General features: G+C 46.5%; 1 protein-coding gene across 3 annotated transcripts in view; it reads right to left on the reverse strand.

Moving 5' to 3' along the window:
• Positions 1 to 2,742: 2,742 nt before the first annotated feature.
• Positions 2,743 to 21,086, reverse strand: part of LOC129861989 (inactive rhomboid protein 1-like) — a 122,842-nt gene continuing 104,498 nt past the window's right edge. For all 3 annotated transcript variants that reach the window (XM_055933257.1, XM_055933248.1, XM_055933264.1), the window contains 14 exons: positions 10,544 to 10,763; positions 9,838 to 10,044; positions 8,153 to 8,272; positions 7,806 to 7,975; positions 7,351 to 7,608; positions 6,688 to 6,799; positions 6,438 to 6,512; positions 6,161 to 6,322; positions 5,686 to 5,786; positions 5,434 to 5,592; positions 5,097 to 5,273; positions 4,740 to 4,893; positions 4,032 to 4,255; positions 2,743 to 3,851 (listed from right to left, as the gene is read on the reverse strand). In XM_055933257.1, coding sequence (XP_055789232.1) covers positions 3,656 to 3,851; positions 4,032 to 4,255; positions 4,740 to 4,893; positions 5,097 to 5,273; positions 5,434 to 5,592; positions 5,686 to 5,786; positions 6,161 to 6,322; positions 6,438 to 6,512; positions 6,688 to 6,799; positions 7,351 to 7,608; positions 7,806 to 7,975; positions 8,153 to 8,272; positions 9,838 to 10,044; positions 10,544 to 10,763 — 2,335 coding nt within the window. In that variant the 3' untranslated portion in view covers positions 2,743 to 3,655. The remainder of the gene's footprint in view (positions 3,852 to 4,031; positions 4,256 to 4,739; positions 4,894 to 5,096; positions 5,274 to 5,433; positions 5,593 to 5,685; positions 5,787 to 6,160; positions 6,323 to 6,437; positions 6,513 to 6,687; positions 6,800 to 7,350; positions 7,609 to 7,805; positions 7,976 to 8,152; positions 8,273 to 9,837; positions 10,045 to 10,543; positions 10,764 to 21,086) is intronic.

The raw sequence follows: 21,086 nt of genomic DNA on the forward strand, positions 1-21,086 counted from the left end.
ATGAACAGTTGGCTGGCCGCTTCTCATCCGCCGACTGTGGGGTCAAAGACTCGTCGCAGCTTGGCAGTGAAGGCTAATATGGAGATGCAGGATGGTGGCTGCTGTTCCCACACCGCCGTTGCCCACGCCAGGGCCTTGCCTGAGAGTAGAGAGATTATGTAAGCGATCATGGCCCGATCATTATGGAACGAGGAGGACTGTAGCTCGAACACCAGAGAGCCCTGGGTGAGGAACCCCTTGCATCCTCCCGGGTGGCCGTCATACCGCTCGGGGACTGGGAACTTGGGTTCCCGGTGCAGGTTTCCTGGAGGAACTGCGGCGACACCTGTAGCACTGGATGATGAGACTTGGGCATTGGCTGCTCCTGTGTTGGGGTTAGACTGTGGTTGGAGGGAGTCGGTAAGTGCCCGGAGGGTATCTGATGTCAGGAAGAGTTGTTCTTGCTGCCATCCCAGCAATGCTCCTGGGTGATCTCTGCTGGGTCCATGTTGTAGGCTGAAGCTTGCTGTGACATGGTGAGGTTGGACCCAGGTGTAGAGAAGAGACCAGACAAAGAATCAGTAGTTAAGGATAAACATAATACTTTACTGAGAAACAGTAATGGAAGGATCACAGTAACGCTGGGAAAACAACAAACACTAAGTCTCAAACTCACTCAGGAGACAAACGCACACAGCACACAATGTAAGCTTCAGCAAAGGACAACAGAAAACACACTTCTTTTAACAGGGAAATCATAATGAGTAAATAGAACACACCTGAGTGCTGTTAATATCTCTAGGACGTCTCTGCCGCCCTCTAGTGACAGGTGGGAACATGACAGTTCTGACTTGCCCTTGGTGCTGTTGTCTGTGCCCAATAATGTTTGTACCATGTTTTGTGCTACTACCATGTTGTACTGCTGCCATGTTGTGTTGCTACCATGTTGTTGTCATGTTGTGTTGCTACCATGCTGTGTTTTCATGTGTTGCTGCCATGCTATGTTGTTGTCTTAGGTCTCTCTTTATTTAGTGTTGTGGTGTCTCTTGTCGTGATGTGTGTTTTGTTCTAAATTTTTATTTTTAATCCCAGCCCCCGTCCCCGCAGAAGGCATTTTGCATTCTGGTAGGCCGTCATTGTAAATAGGAATTTGTTCTTAACTGACTTGCATTGTTAAATAAAAAACAATCTATAGGTGGAGAAGCATCTGTAAGGTGAGATTCGTGGAATAGCACCTAAACATACTATGTAGCTATTATACCTTGGCTGCAAATAAGGGTTTGTCATAATCAGCTTTCCTTCAACAGAAAGCTTGAGTGTACATACTAATTAACACTCAATTACAGACTCTCTGTGTGTGTGTGTGTGTGTGTGTGTGTGTGTGTGTGTGTGTGTGTGTGTGTGTGTGTGTGTGTGTGTGTGTGTGTGTGTGTGTGTGTGTGTGTGTGTGTGTGTGTGTGTGTGTGTGTGTGTGTGTGTACCTTGGAAAGGGCTGGTGAATCAAGGAGAGGGGGATGGAAGAGAGAATTAGTAAACGACAAAAGAGAGGACTTGAAGTCCACCATAAATTATAGACTGTGTGTGTGTGCGAATGTGTGGGAAGGGGTTGGTGACTCAAGGAGAGGAAGAGAGCATTAGTAAACAGCAAAAGAGAGGTATTGACGTGCACCATTAAGAGTTGTGTGGGATAAACATATCAGACACTGAAATCATGAGAGGCCAGAGCCATGGAACAACATGGGGTCTCTAGTTGACATTAGCCTACATATCCTCTTGCAGAGATAATGTTGATAACACAAAGTATTATAAATGCATTATACATCTTACTTTAACAGCCATTTAGACTAGGTTTGTTGAAGCTTATATATGAAGGCATCAGATATGCATCTTATGTGACATGTCCCTGATGGAAGCCACTTAGTCAAAAAAAACTCTGCCCTCTACTGGGGGAGGCTCTGCCCTCTACTGGGGGAGGCTCTGCCCTCTACTGGGGGAGGCTCTGCCCTCTACTGGGGGAGGCTCTGCCCTCTACTGGGGGAGGCTCTGCCCTCTACTGGGGGAGGCTCTGCCCTTTACTGGGGGAGACTCTGCCCTCTACTGGGGGAGACTCTGCCCTCTACTGGGGGAGACTCTGCCCTCTACTGGGGGAGACTCTGCCCTCTACTGGGGGAGGCTCTGCCCTCTACTGGGGGGAACTCTGCCCTCTACTGGGGGAGGCTCTGCCCTCTACTGGGGGAGACTCTGCCCTTTACTGGGGGAGACTCTGCCCTTTACTGGGGGAGACTCTGCCCTTTACTGGGGGAGACTCTGCCCTCTACTGGGGGAGACTCTGCCCTCTACTGGGGGAGACTCTGCCCTCTACTGGGGGAGACTCTGCCCTCTACTGGGGGAGGCTCTGCCCTCTACTGGGGGGAACTCTGCCCTCTACTGGGGGAAACTCTGCCCTCTTCTGGGGGAAACTCTGCCCTCTTCTGGGGGAAACTCTGACCTCTACTGGGGGAAACTCTGCCCTCTACTGGGGGAAACTCTGCCCTCTACTGGGGGAAACTCTGCCCTCTTCTGGGGGAAACTCTGCCCTCTACTGGGGGAAACTCTGCCCTCTACTGGGGGAAACTCTGCCCTCTTCTGGGGGAAACTCTGCCCTCTTCTGGGGGAAACTCTGCCCTCTACTGGGGGAAACTCTGCCCTCTACTGGGGGAAACATGCATGTGCAGCAAGACACATTCACACAACAGAAATAAAGTGGACACACAGACAGAAAGCTTTAGTTTGTGTTGCTGTATTGTCAGGTACAGATAAGAAGGTAGCTAAAACGCTACCCTCCAAACACTCACCACTCTTAGACAGCAGTATACAGTACTTGTTAAGCTACAAGTGGTTTGTCTAGTCTAACACAGAGCACATCTCAAATGGCACACTATTCCCTATCCCCTATGTACTTCACTACTTTTTCAAAACGTAGTGCACTATATAGAGAATAGACCCAATATAGTGCACTAATAAGTTCACTGTATAGGGAATAGTATGCCATTTGAGACCTAGACTTGGACCTAGATTTAGACCTAGACTTGACAGTAATAACCAAGGCACCAGAGGCAGTCATGCTACAGTACTAAACATATATATTTCTTTCTTGGGAGATAGCTTCCTGTCTGAGGTCATCCAATAAAACTCTTAGTTGGCTTTATGACTTGTGTAGAAAAATACAAAACAAAATCCATCCACAACTGTGTGGAGTCAGTGGCTGTTGTGTGGTCTGATGGCCACAAAGTGGTTCTGTTGGATCAGTTTTAATAAGAAGAGAGGGGAGTGAGATCAGTGTCAAGGCAAAACAGTCACATATTACCCCTTTCCACCTCTCTCTGTCTTTATGCTTTGAAAGTGACCGGTCACTCGCTAGCAATGTCCATATAAACAAAACTGAATGGAGACAGATCAACAGTTCAACAGTTATTAAGATCAACCGTTATCAGTTCATTTTTCCAAGATTGTCAATCTTCACGTCCAATGTCCTGAATGCTACACCAAATATTTCCGCCGGTCCGGTCCATGCCGTGATGTTGCTTTAAGACTAGTCTTGTTCACCAGACTTGTGTCCTACTATCCTGGTGCGTGAGGCTATACTTCTTTGAGAATGTCCATTCTAGTCATTATAGTTGCACGGTCAAAGGCCTGGTCAGTGGAGGTGGGCGTTGAGGTCGTACTTGTCACAGAACTTGTCAGTGAGGGGAATACAGGTGAGGTACTCACACCACTCACACTTGACCTGGTGGACGTAGAACAGGACAGCCAGCCCTGAGAAGAGTCCCAGGAACACCAACAGGAACACACAGATCTGGACACGCTTACGGTACATGTCCGAACGGCCAAAACTGGAAATAATAAGAATAGATCATATAATCAGATAGTGACGATGATTTGCCAATAATTAGTAATACTAAAATCCCCCTAATTACCCCAAGCAACTTCAACCCAACAACCGAGTCATGTATATGTCAAAGCGTTTACATACAAACAAACTAAAAATATCACGAAATCAACAAACTTCTCACCTGATGTACGGCAGGAAGGCGAAGGAGAGGAAGAGTCCAGAGATGAATCCGGAGATGTGGGCGAAGTTGTCTATCCAGGGCAGCAGGCCAAAGGAGAACAGGAAGAGGACGACACACAACAGCTTGGTGAAAGCCCTCCACGGACGCTCCAGGATCTGCCAGCTCTGGAACAGCTCAACAAACAGACAGGCCAGAATACCAAACTGAGAGCCTGCTGGACCCACCTGGGGAGGAAGGGAGAGTGGGAGTGTATTTTACCTCAGCTCTGTAGGGCAGGTATCACGGTACAGTGTATCTACAGTATTTACCTCAGCTCTGTAGGGCAGGTATCATGGTACAGTGTATCTACAGTATTTACCTCAGCTCTGTAGGGCAGGTATCACGGTACAGTGTATCTACAGTATTTACCTCAGCTCTGTAGGGCAGGTATCACGGTACAGTGTATCTACAGTATTTACCTCAGCTCTGTAGGGCAGGTATCATGGTACAGTGTATCTACAGTATTTACCTCAGCTCTGTAGGGCAGGTATCACGGTACAGTGTATCTACAGTATTTACCTCAGCTCTGTAGGGCAGGTATCACGGTACAGTGTATCTACAGTATTTACCTCAGCTCTGTAGGGCAGGTATCACGGTACAGTGTATCTACAGTATTTACCTCAGCTCTGTAGGGCAGGTATCACGGTACAGTGTATCTACAGTATTTACCTCAGCTCTGTAGGGCAGGAAGATAGCGCTGGCCAGGTTTCCAGTGATTCCAGAGACAATGTAGATGATAGAGATCCTCAGCCAGCCAGCCAGCTTCTCTAAGTCCCTCAGGATGGTCATCTGGAACAGCACCGACACCAGGCAGTGCAGGATCCTGCACACACACACACACACACACACACACACACACACACACACACACACACACACACACACACACACACACACACACACACACACACACACACACACACACACACACACGTTATACATTAGTAATGCGGGAAAGACCCTGAAAAAGACACAACACCATGACGGACATGAGACACTGTGATTCTGGGGGAGTTCCAGTCTCACCCAGCATGGAGGAATAGAGAGAGCCAGAGTCTGTAGAACTGGTCTGGGATCTCAGGGTTGAGGAAAGGCAGCAAGCCACACACATCATCCAGACAGGCCACCTGGGAGCAGAGAGTAGTCTCCTCGTGGAAGTAGCCCTTCATAAAGTCACAGTACTCTCTGGACGTGATCTCACACCTGAATACACAACACATTACATTATTACAACACACACATACCGTTCTTACAACATTAACAACTTATAGCAGCCTGCACACACAACACACAGTATTACATCACAACACCATCGCAGCGACAACGTATAGCTGCAGAGACAGAACAAACAGAGTGTCCTTACCTCCCTTTCGTCCCGATGCAGCAGGGCCGTCCTGTGATGGCACAGTCTACGTGGGGGAGGTTAGTGTGGTTGCCTGGGTTGTACCTGGTACACACTGGCCACTTGGTGATGTCATCAGGCCACTCATGAGGCGATACAGAGGCTGGCTCCAGGCAGATCCTGGAAGGAGAGGAACAGAGGAAAGAACGTTAGAGGAATAGAGGAAAGAGGAGATATAGAAGAAGAGAGGGACAGAAAGAAGCAGTCTATTACCTGGGGTCCTGGTGGCAGACTGAGCCGTGCTGACGGACCTTCCCCTTCAGGAGAGGAGCACTGGGGTGATGAGGCCACTTCACCCACACTGCTAGAGTAGACTGGAGAGAGAGAACAGGGGAAAGAGAGAGATGGAGAGACAGATAAAGAGATGGATAGAGAGAGAGATAAAGAAAGAGAAGGCGAGAGAGAATGAAAGAACGAGAGAGAGAGAGACAGAGACAGAGAAAGAAAGAAACCACAGGGATAGATAGAGAGAGGGATAGAGTGAGAAAGAGAGAGAGAAAGCATGATAGAACAAAAGAACGAGAGAGAGAGAGAGAGACAAGAGGGATACAGAGAGAGAGAGGGACAAGAGGGATAAAGAGAGAGAGAGAGAGAGAGAGGGACAGAGAGATATCAGATCTCGTAGGACGTTAACCAGTACACGACTCTAACATTAGTCTAACATTAGTCTAACACCAGGGTGACTCACAGAGCACTCCTCCTGTGAGGTCTGGAGACAGCCGGAGCGGTCGTTCCTCACACAGCAGGCTGAGTCCCTCTCTCTTCCTCTCTTCTCCTGGATCAGGTCATGGACCTGCTGGTCCTGACGCATGCAGGGGGAGAATTTAGCCCCCAGGTGGATCAGCGCCTCCTGCAGGCCAGGGGGAGGATGTGCAGTCAGAACACAGACAAGGTCTCATACTGTAGCTGACATTGAGGTTTAAATGATCAAACGAAGTCCATTCGCCTAAAAAATATACACTTACTGAATTTGGTCCCACCCAAAAGTTTTCTTGTTGCACAAACTTGACATTTTCATGAACACCTTTATTTCTCAATACCTAAAGAGAGAGAGGGGAAATGCCAAAGGGTTTACAAAGTCAAATACACAGACATACCACACGGATTCAATGGATCACTCATCACATAAGGCACAACCTTCATAGCAACGACGATACACCCGCCACTGTAACTTGTAGAACCCAAACTACAGTATAGAACAATCAGTGTACTGACCGAGTCGACGGTCTCGTGCTGGGAGAAGCCAACAGGGGCAATGCCGTACAAACACACAGTCAACATGGTGATCAACAGGTGGACAAACATGATCCAGTAGGTGAAGAAAGGCCTGCAGAGACACACAATATGAATAGGGTCTCCCAGACAGTATAGCAGCTTGCCTCCTCTGTTAGGAACAGTACCTCACTATGTCAGTGTGGGCTTCCCACTGAAAACAGCTGCAGCGACTAGGAGAACAGTTTGTAGTGTACACCTGTGTTCACCATTGTTTCCCACATGGAGTGCCAGGGACTCGAGAGTGGACCATCTGTTACTGAGTCACACAGTCCTGCTGTATCTAGAGGCCAGGTCAGTCAGAAAAAAGGGTGCTTTCATGTGAGTCATGGTGCAGTAATGTTTGGGAACCACTGGTCTACACTATCCTGTGATGACTCATGCTGTATCTTATCTGGGGCCAACTCAGACACAGCTGCTACCTCCGCTACGGCTGTGACTGGGCTGTTCTCCTGTAGTATCGTAACATTTTAGACATGTGACCATGTTAAAGTGCAACTATGTGACCATGCCAGAGTTGAAGTCAATTGCATAGGAATGTAGCAAATTCTGAATTTGAAATAGAAATTCAAGAATCTGAAAATCCTCTAAGACAATAAAGTGTACCTGTGGTCGTCCATGTCCTCTATCTGTTGCTGGACGAAGCTGTCGATGCGTTTGCGGTAGGTTCTGTTGGTGAGCCGTCCCACCATGCCTAGGCCGTAGGGCCTCTTCTCCCTGGCAAAGAGCTTCTTGACAGGCACTGTGATCCGCTGGCCCCGTCGCTGCACACTCACACTCACCACCTCCTGCTGCAGACGCACCTTGGGCTGGACCAGAGAGGGCCCAGGTTCTTTACCCTTACGCCAGCCTCTTTCTAGGGGTCTGTTGAGCAATAGAAAAAGAGAGAGAGACAGACAGACAGAGAGAGAATGAGAAAGATATGGTACCGAAGGAGAGAGAGAGGGTCAGAAGAGGGTGTGTGTTAGGTGAAAACAGGCTACAGTAGCAGCAACAACTTGTTTGTGTCTGTCTGTGTGTCTGTGTGTATGTCTGTCTGTCTGTGTGTGTGTTAAACTCACATCATTAGGTGGCTCCTCTCCAGTTCGTTCTTGTCCAGGGCGCCACCTGTGAGGTCACTCTCATCTGCAGCTGTGTTAGACTCCTCCTCTTTAATGGCGGCCTCAGACGGAGAGTCAAACACATCGTCTGCATAGGTAGACAGCTCCTCATCTCCTCTCCTCAGACCATCCTGCATGGAGGAGGAGGAGGAGGAGGAAACGAGAGGAGTGGAGAGGAGAAGAAGGAGGAGGAGGAGGAAGAGGAGGAAAAGATGTGACGAGGGACAGGAGAAACTGTGTGAGTGTGTGTGGTATCTGAGCGTGAATGTGTGATGGGACAGGTGTGTGTATGTGCGTGTGTTACTCACCCTAGCAAAGAAGGAGGTGTCCAGCTCATCAGGGAAGTCCACTGTGTCGTCCTCCAGGAAACTCACTGGCATGAAGCTCCGCCTGCGACACCGCTGGTCCCTCTCCCAAACCGTACGGCCCTGACACACACCATCATCACCATCGTCGTCATCATCACCGTCAATGTTATACCCTCTGTTATACATTTATTGCATGATAATACATTACTGTTGTGTGTGACAGGAAGACCATGACGGATCAATTCCATTTAAATTCCGTCAGTAGGAAGTAAATTTAAAATAGAAATGGAATTGACCCCAACCTCAACCCGAAATCAAGAACATTTATTTTATTTTTTTATTTTACCGTTATTTTACCAGGTAAGTTGACTGAGAACACGTTCTCATTTGCAGCAACGACCTGGGGAATAGTTACAGGGGAGAGGAGGGGGATGAATGAGCCAATTGTAAACTGGGGATTATTAGGTGACCATGATGGTTTGAGGGCCAGATTGGGAATTTAGCCAGGACACCGGGGTTAACACCCCTACTCTTACGATAAGTGCCATGGGATCTTTAATGACCTCAGAGAGTCAGGACACCCGTTTAACGTCCCATCCGAAACACGGCACCCTATACAGGACAGTGTCCCCAATCACTGCCCTGGGGCATTGGGATATTTTTTAGACCAGAGGAAAGAGTGCCTCCTACTGGCCCTCCAACACCACTTCCAGCAGCATCTGGTCTCCCATCCAGGGACTGACCAGGACCAACCCTGCTTAGCTTCAGAAGCAAGCCAGCAGTGGTATGCATACCAAGTAAACAAAGGGTTGACAGTGTCCCCAGACAAAACAACACAAATGATTGTCCTCTCTGGCTTCTGACAACCAGCTGTGAACAGTGGCCATGATGATTATGATGCTCTGACCTCAGGAGGCGGGATTAGCCCTGTATCATTCAATGTTCCAGAACACACAACAGTCTACTGGACAACAGACCAGACACACAGCTGAGCCTTCTGACTGGAGGACAGGACTGACAGCAGTGTTATCCTACTGCAGTCTGTTAATGGGGTTAGGGACATGGACCAGGGCCCTGTCCAAAAGTAGTGCACTATATAGGGAATAGGGTGCCATTTGGGATGCAAACATTTTCTCATCAATCTAGTCATCTATCTAATGCCCCCCCCCCCCCGACCCTGCCTGACACCCAAGAACATGTAGATAGATCTATCTGTACCCCCCACCACCCTGCCTGACACCACAGGACATGTAGATAGATCTATCTGTATCCCCCACCACCCTGCCTGACACCACAGGACATGGAGATAGATCTATCTGTATCCCCCACCACCCTGCTGGACACCACAGGACATGGAGATCTATCTATCTGTACCCCCCACCACACTGCCTGACACCACAGGACATGGAGATCTATCTATCTGTACCCCCCACCACCCTGCCTGACACCCCAGGATATGGAGATATATCTATCTGTACCCCCCACCACCCTGCCTGACACCACAGGACATGGAGATCTATCTATCTGTACCCCCCACCACCCTGCCTGACACCCCAGGACATGGAGATATATCTATCTGTATCCCCCACCACCCTGCTGGACACCACAGGACATGGAGATAGATCTATCTGTACCCCCCACCACCCTGCCTGACACCACAGGACATGGAGATATATCTATCACACCTTGACCAGCGCGGCGGTGGCCTTGAAGCTCATGACAGCGACAGACTCTCGTTTGCGTCTCCGTGGTAACCTGTTGAGTGCGGAGCGCGAGCTGGAGAAGGAGCAGAGAGATGTGGCACCAGGGGTGATGGGAGTCTGCGGTACGCTGTAACCATCTACCTCCTCCACTAGGCGAAATGCACGGCCCCGCGCCAGGGGGTCCACAATCTACACACACACACACACACACACACACACACACGCACATGCACACGCACAAAGACAGAGGCAGACACTGTAATGTCCGATACTGTAGTAAACAGCACGGAGGCAAGTATATTATTTGATGTTATTTAGTGGTGAACTCACATGCTAAGTGGGTACATGACAGGTCAAGTTCACAGTCATATCAATACGCAGGTTACCATAGTGATGGACCTATAATAGTTGCATTACTCCATGTATTAATACGTATCACATGGGAAAAATATTACCCGAAATAAGCTAAATATACATTCTGATATCTATATTGAATTGTATTGAATAATGTTATTATTCCAAAGGGAGGGATAGGATTGATATTGGTAAAGAAACACTACACATCACAACACCACACATGACACATGCAAGATGTATGGCAAGCTCCTAACATCCTAAACAGTAAGAGATAGAGAAAGAGAAGAAGAGAGGAAGAAAGCAAGTCTGTCTGTGGGTGGCGCTGCCCTACCCTCTGCATGCCATAGGGGTGTTGGTGTGGGGGGAGGTAGAGGGGTGGTGGGGTCTCAGTGCTGGTTAGAGACAGGTTGTCCTGGCTGGACAGCTCCATCTCCCTCATCACCTGGGCCTTGAGACGGCCGTAGCGCCGGTTGCAGTGCTGCAGGCTCTTCCTCCGCCATCGCTGGGTGCTGTCGTTTTCCTTACTGACCCCGAACCAGGCTGCCGTACCCCTGAGGGGACATAGACAGAGGTTAGAGTAAGGTGAATCTCCGTTCGGGGATGTTCTTGGTTAGTGATAGTTGGTTGTAACAGTTTAAATGAAGTTAAAAGAGACAGTATTTGGGTTGAGTGTGGGCTCGTCTTTGCAGAGAGTGTACAGAAAAGACAGAAACAGATTACAATAGCAACCCAGGCACAGCAGTTGGTTTCTAGTTTATTTGTGTACGGAACGAGGCCATTTGGATTACCATGTGAGTGTGTGTTCCCCCACTCCCCAGCCCCACAGTTTCAAACCCTAACCCAGTGTAAAGCCTGAGACATTTGGAGGGACTGACCGGGCCAGAGCATTAGTGTTGTGCATCACCACTCAGTCAAACATTGACAGAGTACAGCAGGATTACATCAGTTCTACTCACACAGACAGGAAGTCAACTGCAGTTGACAAATATGTGACTTGACATGCCACTCACACAAAACCATGCTCAGACACACACATTAAAACCCTAATGGATACACACGAGCACGTTCACACACTCATAAAACCCAGTGACAAACAGTGCAAGCCCTCATTCTTCTTTTAGTGCATAGTGAATGAGCTGATGTTCTCTGTTAGTCCTGGGCAGACAGCCAGACCCCTGGTGGACCTCTGGGTTTGTAGGAGCGTCTCAGAGTGGATAGGAAAAGTGTTCTGTGAAGAAGCAGGATGTGGGTTGGGGAGTAGCAGACACTCAATAATAACACAGTCTCCATCATTAGAGAGAAACCAGCCAGCTGGGGAAGCCTTTTAAGGCTGCGCAACGCCAGGGGAGAGAGGGAGGGAAGTGCCACACTGATTCTTGTCCTCCCGGGAGGCAGGAATGTTTTAAGAGGGGTCACAAGATTTGGTTGGGAGGGTTTAGGAGGGTTGGGGGGGTAGATTGAGTGGTGGTGATTCACAGAGAGAGGCTCTCAGGGTAGCAGGATTATTCTAAACACCACAGAAGAAGAAAACAGAGTGACACATCCATCTTCACTGAAACAGACTGTGTGAGATGAGGTTCTGGGAAGACTCATACCCTCTGCAGAAGGTTGTTTCTAGGAAAATAAACACCTTGATTCATTAGGCTACAAACCTAGTGAGTATGTGTGTGTGTGTGTGTGCACATTTGCCTGTGTGTGTTTGAGCAGCCAGATCACCAGTGGTACGAGTCAGTATTCAGTAGAGACCATCCAAATCAACAGCTATAGCGAGTAGAGACCATCCAAATCAACAGCTATAGCCAGTAGAGACCATCCATATCAACAGCTAGAGCCAGTAGAGACCATCCAAATCAACAGCTATAGCCAGTGGAGACCATCCAAATCAACAGCTATAGCTAGTAGAGACCATCCAAATCAACAGCTATAGCCAGTAGAGACCATCCATATCAACAGCTAGAGCCAGTAGAGACCATCCATATCAACAGCTATAGCCAGTAGAGACCATCCATATCAACAGCTATAGCCAGTAGAGACCATCCAAATCAACAGCTATAGCCAGTAGAGACCATCCAAATCAACAGCTATAGTCTGTAGAGACCATCCAAATCAACAGCTATAGCCAGTAGAGACCATCCAAATCAACAGCTATAGCCAGTAGAGACCATCCATATCAACAGCTAGAGCCAGTAGAGACCATCCATATCAACAGCTATAGCCAGTAGAGACCATCCATATGAACAGCTAGAGCCAGTAGAGACCATCCAAATCAACAGCTATAGCAAGTAGAGACCATCCAAATCAACAGCTATAGCCAGTAGAGACCATCCATATCAACAGCTATAGCCAGTAGAGACCATCCAAATCAACAGCTATAACCAGTAGAGGCCATCCAAATCAACAGCTATAGCCAGTAGAGACCATCCAAATCAACAGCTATAGCCAGTAGAGACCATCCATATCAACAGCTAGAGCCAGTAGAGACCATCCAAATCAACAGCTAAAGTCAGTAGAGACCATCCAAATCAACAGCTATAGCCAGTAGAGACCATCCAAATCAACAGCTATAGCCAGTAGAGACCATCCATATCAACAGCTAGAGCCAGTAGAGACCATCCATATCAACAGCTATAGCCAGTAGAGACCATCCATATCAACAGCTATAGCCAGTAGAGACCATCCAAATCAACAGCTATAGTCAGTAGAGACCATCCAAATTAACAGCTATAGCCAGTAGAGACCATCCAAATCAACAGCTATAGCCAGTAGAGACCATCCAAATCAACAGCTAGAGCCAGTAGAGACCATCCATATCAACAGCTATAGCCAGTAGAGACCATCCATATCAACAGCTATAGCCAGTAGAGACATTCCAAATCAACAGCTATAGCCAGTAGAGACCATCCAAATCAACAGCTATAGCCAGTAGAGACCATCCATATCAACAGCTATAGCCAGTAGAGACCATCCAAATCAACAGCTATAGCCAGTAGAGACCATCCAAATCAACAGCTATAACCAGTAGAGGCCATCCAAATCAACAGCTATAGCCAGTAGAGACCATCCAAATCAACAGCTATAGCCAGTAGAGACCATCCAAATCAACAGCTATAACCAGTAGAGACCATCCAAATCAACAGCTATAGCCAGTAGAGGCCATCCAACTCAACAGATATAGCCAGTAGAGACCATCCACATCAACAGCTATAGCCAGTAGAGACCATCCAAATCAACAGCTAGAGCCAGTAGAGACCATCCATATCAACAGCTATAGCCAGTAGAGACCATCCAAATCAACAGCTATAGCCAGTAGAGACCATCCAAATCAACAGCTATAGCCAGTAGAGACCATCCAAATCAACAGCTATAGCCAGTAGAGACCATCCAAATCAACAGCTATAGCCAGTAGAGACCATCCAAATCAACAGCTATAGCCAGTAGAGACCATCCAAATCAACAGCTATAGCCAGTAGAGACCATCCATATCAACAGCTATAGCCAGTAGAGACCATCCAAATCAACAGCTATAGCCAGTAGAGGCCATCCAAATCAACAGCTATAGCCAGTAGAGACCATCCAAATCAACAGCTATAACCAGTAGAGGCCATCCAAATCAACAGCTATAGCCAGTAGAGGCCATCCAACTCAACAGATATAGCCAGTAGAGACCATCCATATCAACAGCTATAGCCAGTAGAGACCATCCAAATCAACAGTTATAGCCAGTAGAGACCATCCATATCAACAGCTATAGCCAGTAGAGACCATCCAAATCAACAGCTATAGCCAGTAGAGACCATCCAAATCAACAGCTATAACCAGTAGAGGCCATCCAAATCAACAGCTATAGCCAGTAGAGACCATCCAAATCAACAGCTATAGCCAGTAGAGACCATCCAAATCAACAGCTATAACCAGTAGAGACCATCCAAATCAACAGCTATAGCCAGTAGAGGCCATCCAACTCAACAGATATAGCCAGTAGAGACCATCCATATCAACAGCTATAGCCAGTAGAGACCATCCACATCAACAGCTAGAGCCAGTAGAGACCATCCATATCAACAGCTATAGCCAGTAGAGACCATCCAAATCAACAGCTATAGCCAGTAGAGACCATCCAAATCAACAGCTATAGCCAGTAGAGACCATCCAAATCAACAGCTATAGCCAGTAGAGACCATCCAAATCAACAGCTATAGCCAGTAGAGACCATCCATATCAACAGCTATAGCCAGTAGAGACCATCCAAATCAACAGCTATAGCCAGTAGAGACCATCCAAATCAACAGCTATAACCAGTAGAGGCCATCCAAATCAACAGCTATAGCCAGTAGAGACCATCCAAATCAACAGCTATAACCAGTAGAGGCCATCCAAATCAACAGCTATAGCCAGTAGAGGCCATCCAACTCAACAGATATAGCCAGTAGAGGCCATCCATATCAACAGCTATAGCCAGTAGAGACCATCCAAATCAACAGCTATAGCCAGTAGAGACCATCCATATCAACAGCTATAGCCAGTAGAAAGCATCCAAATCAACAGCTATAGCCAGTAGAGAACATCCATATCAACAGCTATAGCCAGTAGAGGCCATCCAAATCAACAGCTATAGCCAGTAGAGACCATCCATATCAACAGCTATAGCCAGTAGAGACCATCCAAATGAACAGCTATAGCCAGTAGAGACCATCCATATCAACAGCTATAGCCAGTAGAGACCATCCAAATCAACAGCTATAGCCAGTAGAGACCATCCAAATCAACAGCTAGAGCCAGTAGAGACCATCCATATCAACAGCTAAAGCCAGTAGAGACCATCCAAATCAACAGCTATAGCCAGTAGAGACCATCCAACTCAACAGCTATAGCCAGTAGAGACCATCCATATCAACAGCTATAGCCAGTAGAGACCATCCATATCAACAGCTATAGCCAGTAGAGACCATCCAAATCAACAGCTATAGCAAGTAGAGACCATCCAAATCAACAGCTATAGCCAGTAGAGACCATCCATATCAACAGCTAAAGCCAGTAGAGACCATCCAAATCAACAGCTATAGCCAGTAGAGACCATCCAACTCAACAGCTATAGCCAGTAGAGACCATCCAAATCAACAGCTATAGCCAGTAGAGACCATCCATATCAACAGCTATAGCCAGTAGAGACCATCCAAATCAACAGCTATAGCCAGTAGAGACCATCCAAATCAACAGCTATAGCCCGTAGAGACCATCCATATCAACAGCTATAGCCAGTAGAGACCATCCATATCAACAGCTATAGCCTGTAGAGACCATCCAAATCAACAGCTATAGCCAGTAGAGACCATCCAAATCAACAGCTATAACCAGTAGAGGCCATCCAAATCAACAGCTATAGCCAGTAGAGACCATCCATATCAACAGCTATAGCCAGTAGAGACCATCCAAATCAACAGCTATAGCCAGTAGAGACCATCCATATCAACAACTATAGCCAGTAGAGACCATCCAAATCAACAGCTATAGCCAGTAGAGACCATCCAAATCAACAGCTAAAGTCAGTAGAGACCATCCAAATCAACAGCTATAGCCAGTAGAGACCATCCAAATCAACAGCTATAGCCAGTAGAGACCATCCATATCAACAGCTAGAGCCAGTAGAGACCATCCATATCAACAGCTATAGCCAGTAGAGACCATCCATATCAACAGCTATAGCCAGTAGAGACCATCCAAATCAACAGCTATAGTCAGTAGAGACCATCCAAATTAACAGCTATAGCCAGTAGAGACCATCCAAATCAACAGCTATAGCCAGTAGAGACCATCCAAATCAACAGCTAGAGCCAGTAGAGACCATCCATATCAACAGCTATAGCCAGTAGAGACCATCCATATCAACAGCTATAGCCAGTAGAGACATTCCAAATCAACAGCTATAGCCAGTAGAGACCATCCAAATCAACAGCTATAGCCAGTAGAGACCATCCATATCAACAGCTATAGCCAGTAGAGACCATCCAAATCAACAGCTATAGCCAGTAGAGACCATCCAAATCAACAGCTATAACCAGTAGAGGCCATCCAAATCAACAGCTATAGCCAGTAGAGACCATCCAAATCAACAGCTATAGCCAGTAGAGACCATCCAAATCAACAGCTATAACCAGTAGAGACCATCCAAATCAACAGCTATAGCCAGTAGAGGCCATCCAACTCAACAGATATAGCCAGTAGAGACCATCCACATCAACAGCTATAGCCAGTAGAGACCATCCAAATCAACAGCTAGAGCCAGTAGAGACCATCCATATCAACAGCTATAGCCAGTAGAGACCATCCAAATCAACAGCTATAGCCAGTAGAGACCATCCAAATCAACAGCTATAGCCAGTAGAGACCATCCAAATCAACAGCTATAGCCAGTAGAGACCATCCAAATCAACAGCTATAGCCAGTAGAGACCATCCATATCAACAGCTATAGCCAGTAGAGACCATCCAAATCAACAGCTATAACCAGTAGAGGCCATCCAAATCAACAGCTATAGCCAGTAGAGACCATCCAAATCAACAGCTATAACCAGTAGAGGCCATCCAAATCAACAGCTATAGCCAGTAGAGGCCATCCAACTCAACAGATATAGCCAGTAGAGACCATCCATATCAACAGCTATAGCCAGTAGAGACCATCCAAATCAACAGCTATAGCCAGTAGAGACCATCCATATCAACAGCTATAGCCAGTAGAAAGCATCCAAATCAACAGCTATAGCCAGTAGAGACCATCCATATCAACAGCTATAGCCAGTAGAGGCCATCCAAATCAACAGCTATAGCCAGTAGAGACCATCCATATCAACAGCTATAGCCAGTAGAGACCATCCAAATCAAAAGCTATAGCCAGTAGAGACCATCCATATCAACAGCTATAGCCAGTAGAGACCATCCAAATCAACAGCTATAGCCAGTAGAGACCATCCAAATCAACAGCTATAGCCAATAGAGACCATCCATATCAACAGCTAAAGCCAGTAGAGACCATCCAAATCAACAGCTATAGCCAGTAGAGACCATCAAACTCAACAGCTATAGCCAGTAGAGACCATCCAAATCAACAGCTATAGCCAGTAGAGACCATCCATATCAACAGCTATAGCCAGTAGAGACCATCCAAATCAACAGCTATAGCCAGTAGAGACCATCCAAATCAACAGCTATAACCAGTAGAGGCCATCCAAATCAACAGCTATAGCCAGTAGAGGCCATCCAACTCAACAGATATAGCCAGTAGAGACCATCCATATCAACAGCTATAGCCAGTAGAGACCATCCAAATCAACAGCTATAGCCAGTAGAGACCATCCATATCAACAGCTATAGCCAGTAGAAAGCATCCAAATCAACAGCTATAGCCAGTAGAGACCATCCATATCAACAGCTATAGCCAGTAGAGGCCATCCAAATCAACAGCTATAGCCAGTAGAGACCATCCATATCAACAGCTATAGCTAGTAGAGACCATCCAAATCAACAGCTATAGCCAGTAGAGACCATCCATATCAACAGCTATAGCCAGTAGAGACCATGCAAATCAACAGCTATAGCCAGTAGAGACCATCCAAATCAACAGCTATAGCCAGTAGAGACCATCCATATCAACAGCTATAGCCAGTAGACACCATCCATATCAACAGCTATAGCCAGTAGAGACCATCCAAATCAACAGCTATAGCAAGTAGAGACCATCCAAATCAACAGCTATAGCCAGTAGAGACCATCCATATCAACAGCTAAAGCCAGTAGAGACCATCCAAATCAACAGCTATAGCCAGTAGAGACCATCCAACTCAACAGCTATAGCCAGTAGAGACCATCCAAATCAACAGCTATAGCCAGTAGAGACCATCCAAATCAACAGCTATAACCAGTAGAGGCCATCCAAATCAACAGCTATAGCCAGTAGAGACCATCCAAATCAACAGCTATAGCCAGTAGAGACCATCCATATCAACAGATATAGCCAGTAGAGACCATCCATATCAAGAGCTATAGTAGGTAGAGGCCATCCAACTCAACAGATATAGCCAGTAGAGACCATCCATATCAACAGCTATAGCCAGTAGAGACCATCCAAATCAACAGCTATAGCCAGTAGAGACCATCCATATCAACAGCTATAGCCAGTAGAAAGCATCCAAATCAACAGCTATAGCCAGTAGAGACCATCAAACTCAACAGCTATAGCCAGTAGAGACCATCCAAATCAACAGCTATAGCCAGTAGAGACCATCCATATCAACAGCTATAGCCAGTAGAGACCATCCAAATCAACAGCTATAGCCAGTAGAGACCATCCAAATCAACAGCTATAACCAGTAGAGGCCATCCAAATCAACAGCTATAGCCAGTAGAGGCCATCCAACTCAACAGATATAGCCAGTAGAGACCATCCATATCAACAGCTGTAGCCAGTAGAGACCATCCAAATCAACAGCTATAGCCAGTAGAGACCATCCATATCAACAGCTATAGCCAGTAGAAAGCATCCAAATCAACAGCTATAGCCAGTAGAGACCATCCATATCAACAGCTATAGCAAGTAGAGACCATCCAAATCAACAGCTATAGCCAGTAGAGACCATCCATATCAACAGCTAAAGCCAGTAGAGACCATCCAAATCAACAGCTATAGCCAGTAGAGACCATCCAACTCAACAGCTATAGCCAGTAGAGACCATCCAAATCAACAGCTATAGCCAGTAGAGACCATCCAAATCAACAGCTATAACCAGTAGAGGCCATCCAAATCAACAGCTATAGCCAGTAGAGACCATCCAAATCAACAGCTATAGCCAGTAGAGACCATCCATATCAACAGATATAGCCAGTAGAGACCATCCATATCAAGAGCTATAGTAGGTAGAGACCATCCATATCAATAGCTATAGCCAGTAGAGACCATTCAAATCAACAGCTATAGCCAGTAGAGACCATCCATATCAACAGCTATAGCCAGTAGAGACCATTCAAATCAAAAGCTATAGCCAGTAGAGACCATCCAAATCAACAGCTATAGCCAGTAGAGACCATCCAAATCAACAGCTATAGCCAGTAGAGACCATCCAAATCAACAGCTATAGCCAGTAGAGACCATCCAAATCAACAGCTATAGCCAGTAGAGACAATCCAAATCAACAGCTATAGCCAGTAGAGACCATCCAAATCAACAGCTATAGCCAATCGAGACCATTCAAATCAACAGCTATAGCCAGTAGAGACCTTCCATATCAACAGCTATAGCCAGTAGAGGCCATCCATATCAACAGCTATAGCCAGTAGAGACCATCCATATCAACAGCTATAACCAGTAGAGGCCATCCAACTCAACAGGTATAGCCATTAGAGACCATCCATATCAACAGCTATAGCCAGTAGAGACCATCCAAATCAACAGCTATAGCCAGGAGAGACCATCCATATCAACAGCTATAGCCCATAGAGACCATCCAAATCAACAGCTATAGCCAGTAGAGGCCATCCAACCCAACAGCTATAGCCAGTAGAGTCAATCCAATTCAACTGTTATAGCCAGTACAGACCATCCAAATCAACAGCTATAGCCAGTAGAGACCATCCAAATCAACAGCTATAGCCAGTAGAGACCATCCATATCAACAGCTATAGCCAGTAGAGACCATCCAAATCAACAGCTATAGCCAGTAGAGACCATCCAAATCAACAGCTATAACCAGTAGAGGCAATCCAAATCAACAGCTATAGCCAGTAGAGACCATCCAAATCAACAGCTATAGCCAGTAGAGACCATCCAAATCAACAGCTATAACCAGTAGAGACCATCCAAATCAACAGTTATAGCCAGTAGAGGCCATCCAACTCAAAAAATATAGCCAGTAGAGACCATCCATGTCAACAGCTATAGCCAGTAGAGACCATCCAAATCAACAGCTATAGCCAGTAGAGACCATCCATATCAACAGCTATAGCCAGTAGAGACCATCCAAATCAACAGCTATAGCCAGTAGAGACCATCCAAATAAACAGCTATAGCCAGTAGAGACCATCCATATCAACAACTATAGCCAGTAGAGACCATCCAAATCAACAGCTATAGCCAGTAGAGACCATCCAAATCAACAAATATAGCCAGTAGAGACCATCCAAATCAACAGCTATAGCCAGTAGAGGCCATCCATATCAACAGCTATAGCCAGTAGAGACCATCCAAATCAACAGCTATAGCCAGTAGAGACCATCCAAATCAACAGCTATAACCAGTAGAGGCCATCCAAATCAACAGCTATTGCCAGTAGAGACCATCCAAATCAACAGCTATAGCCAGTAGAGACCATCCATATCAACAGCTATAGCCAGTAGAGACCATCAAAATCAACAGCTATAGCCAGTAGAGACCATCCAAATCAACAGCTATAGCCAGTAGAGACCATCCAAATCAACAGCTATAGCCAGTAGAGGCCATCCATATCAACAGCTATAGCCAGTAGAGACCATCCAAATCAACAGCTATAGCCAGTAGAGACCATCCAAATCAACAGCTATAACCAGTAGAGGCCATCCAAATCAACAGCTATTGCCAGTAGAGACCATCCAAATCAACAGCTATAGCCAGTAGAGACCATCCATATCAACAGCTATAGCCAGTAGAGACCATCAAAATCAACAGCTATAGCCAGTAGAGACCATCCAAATCAACAGCTATAGCCAGTAGAGACCATCCATATCAACAGCTATAGCCAGTAGAGACCATCCAAATCAACAGCTATAGCCAGTAGAGACCATCCAAATCAACAGCTATAACCAGTAGAGGCCATCCAAATCAACAGCTATAGCCAGTAGAGACCACCCAAA

The sequence above is a fragment of the Salvelinus fontinalis genome, chromosome 1, assembly GCF_029448725.1.
Source record: "Salvelinus fontinalis isolate EN_2023a chromosome 1, ASM2944872v1, whole genome shotgun sequence".
NCBI classification, from domain to species: domain Eukaryota; kingdom Metazoa; phylum Chordata; class Actinopteri; order Salmoniformes; family Salmonidae; genus Salvelinus; species Salvelinus fontinalis.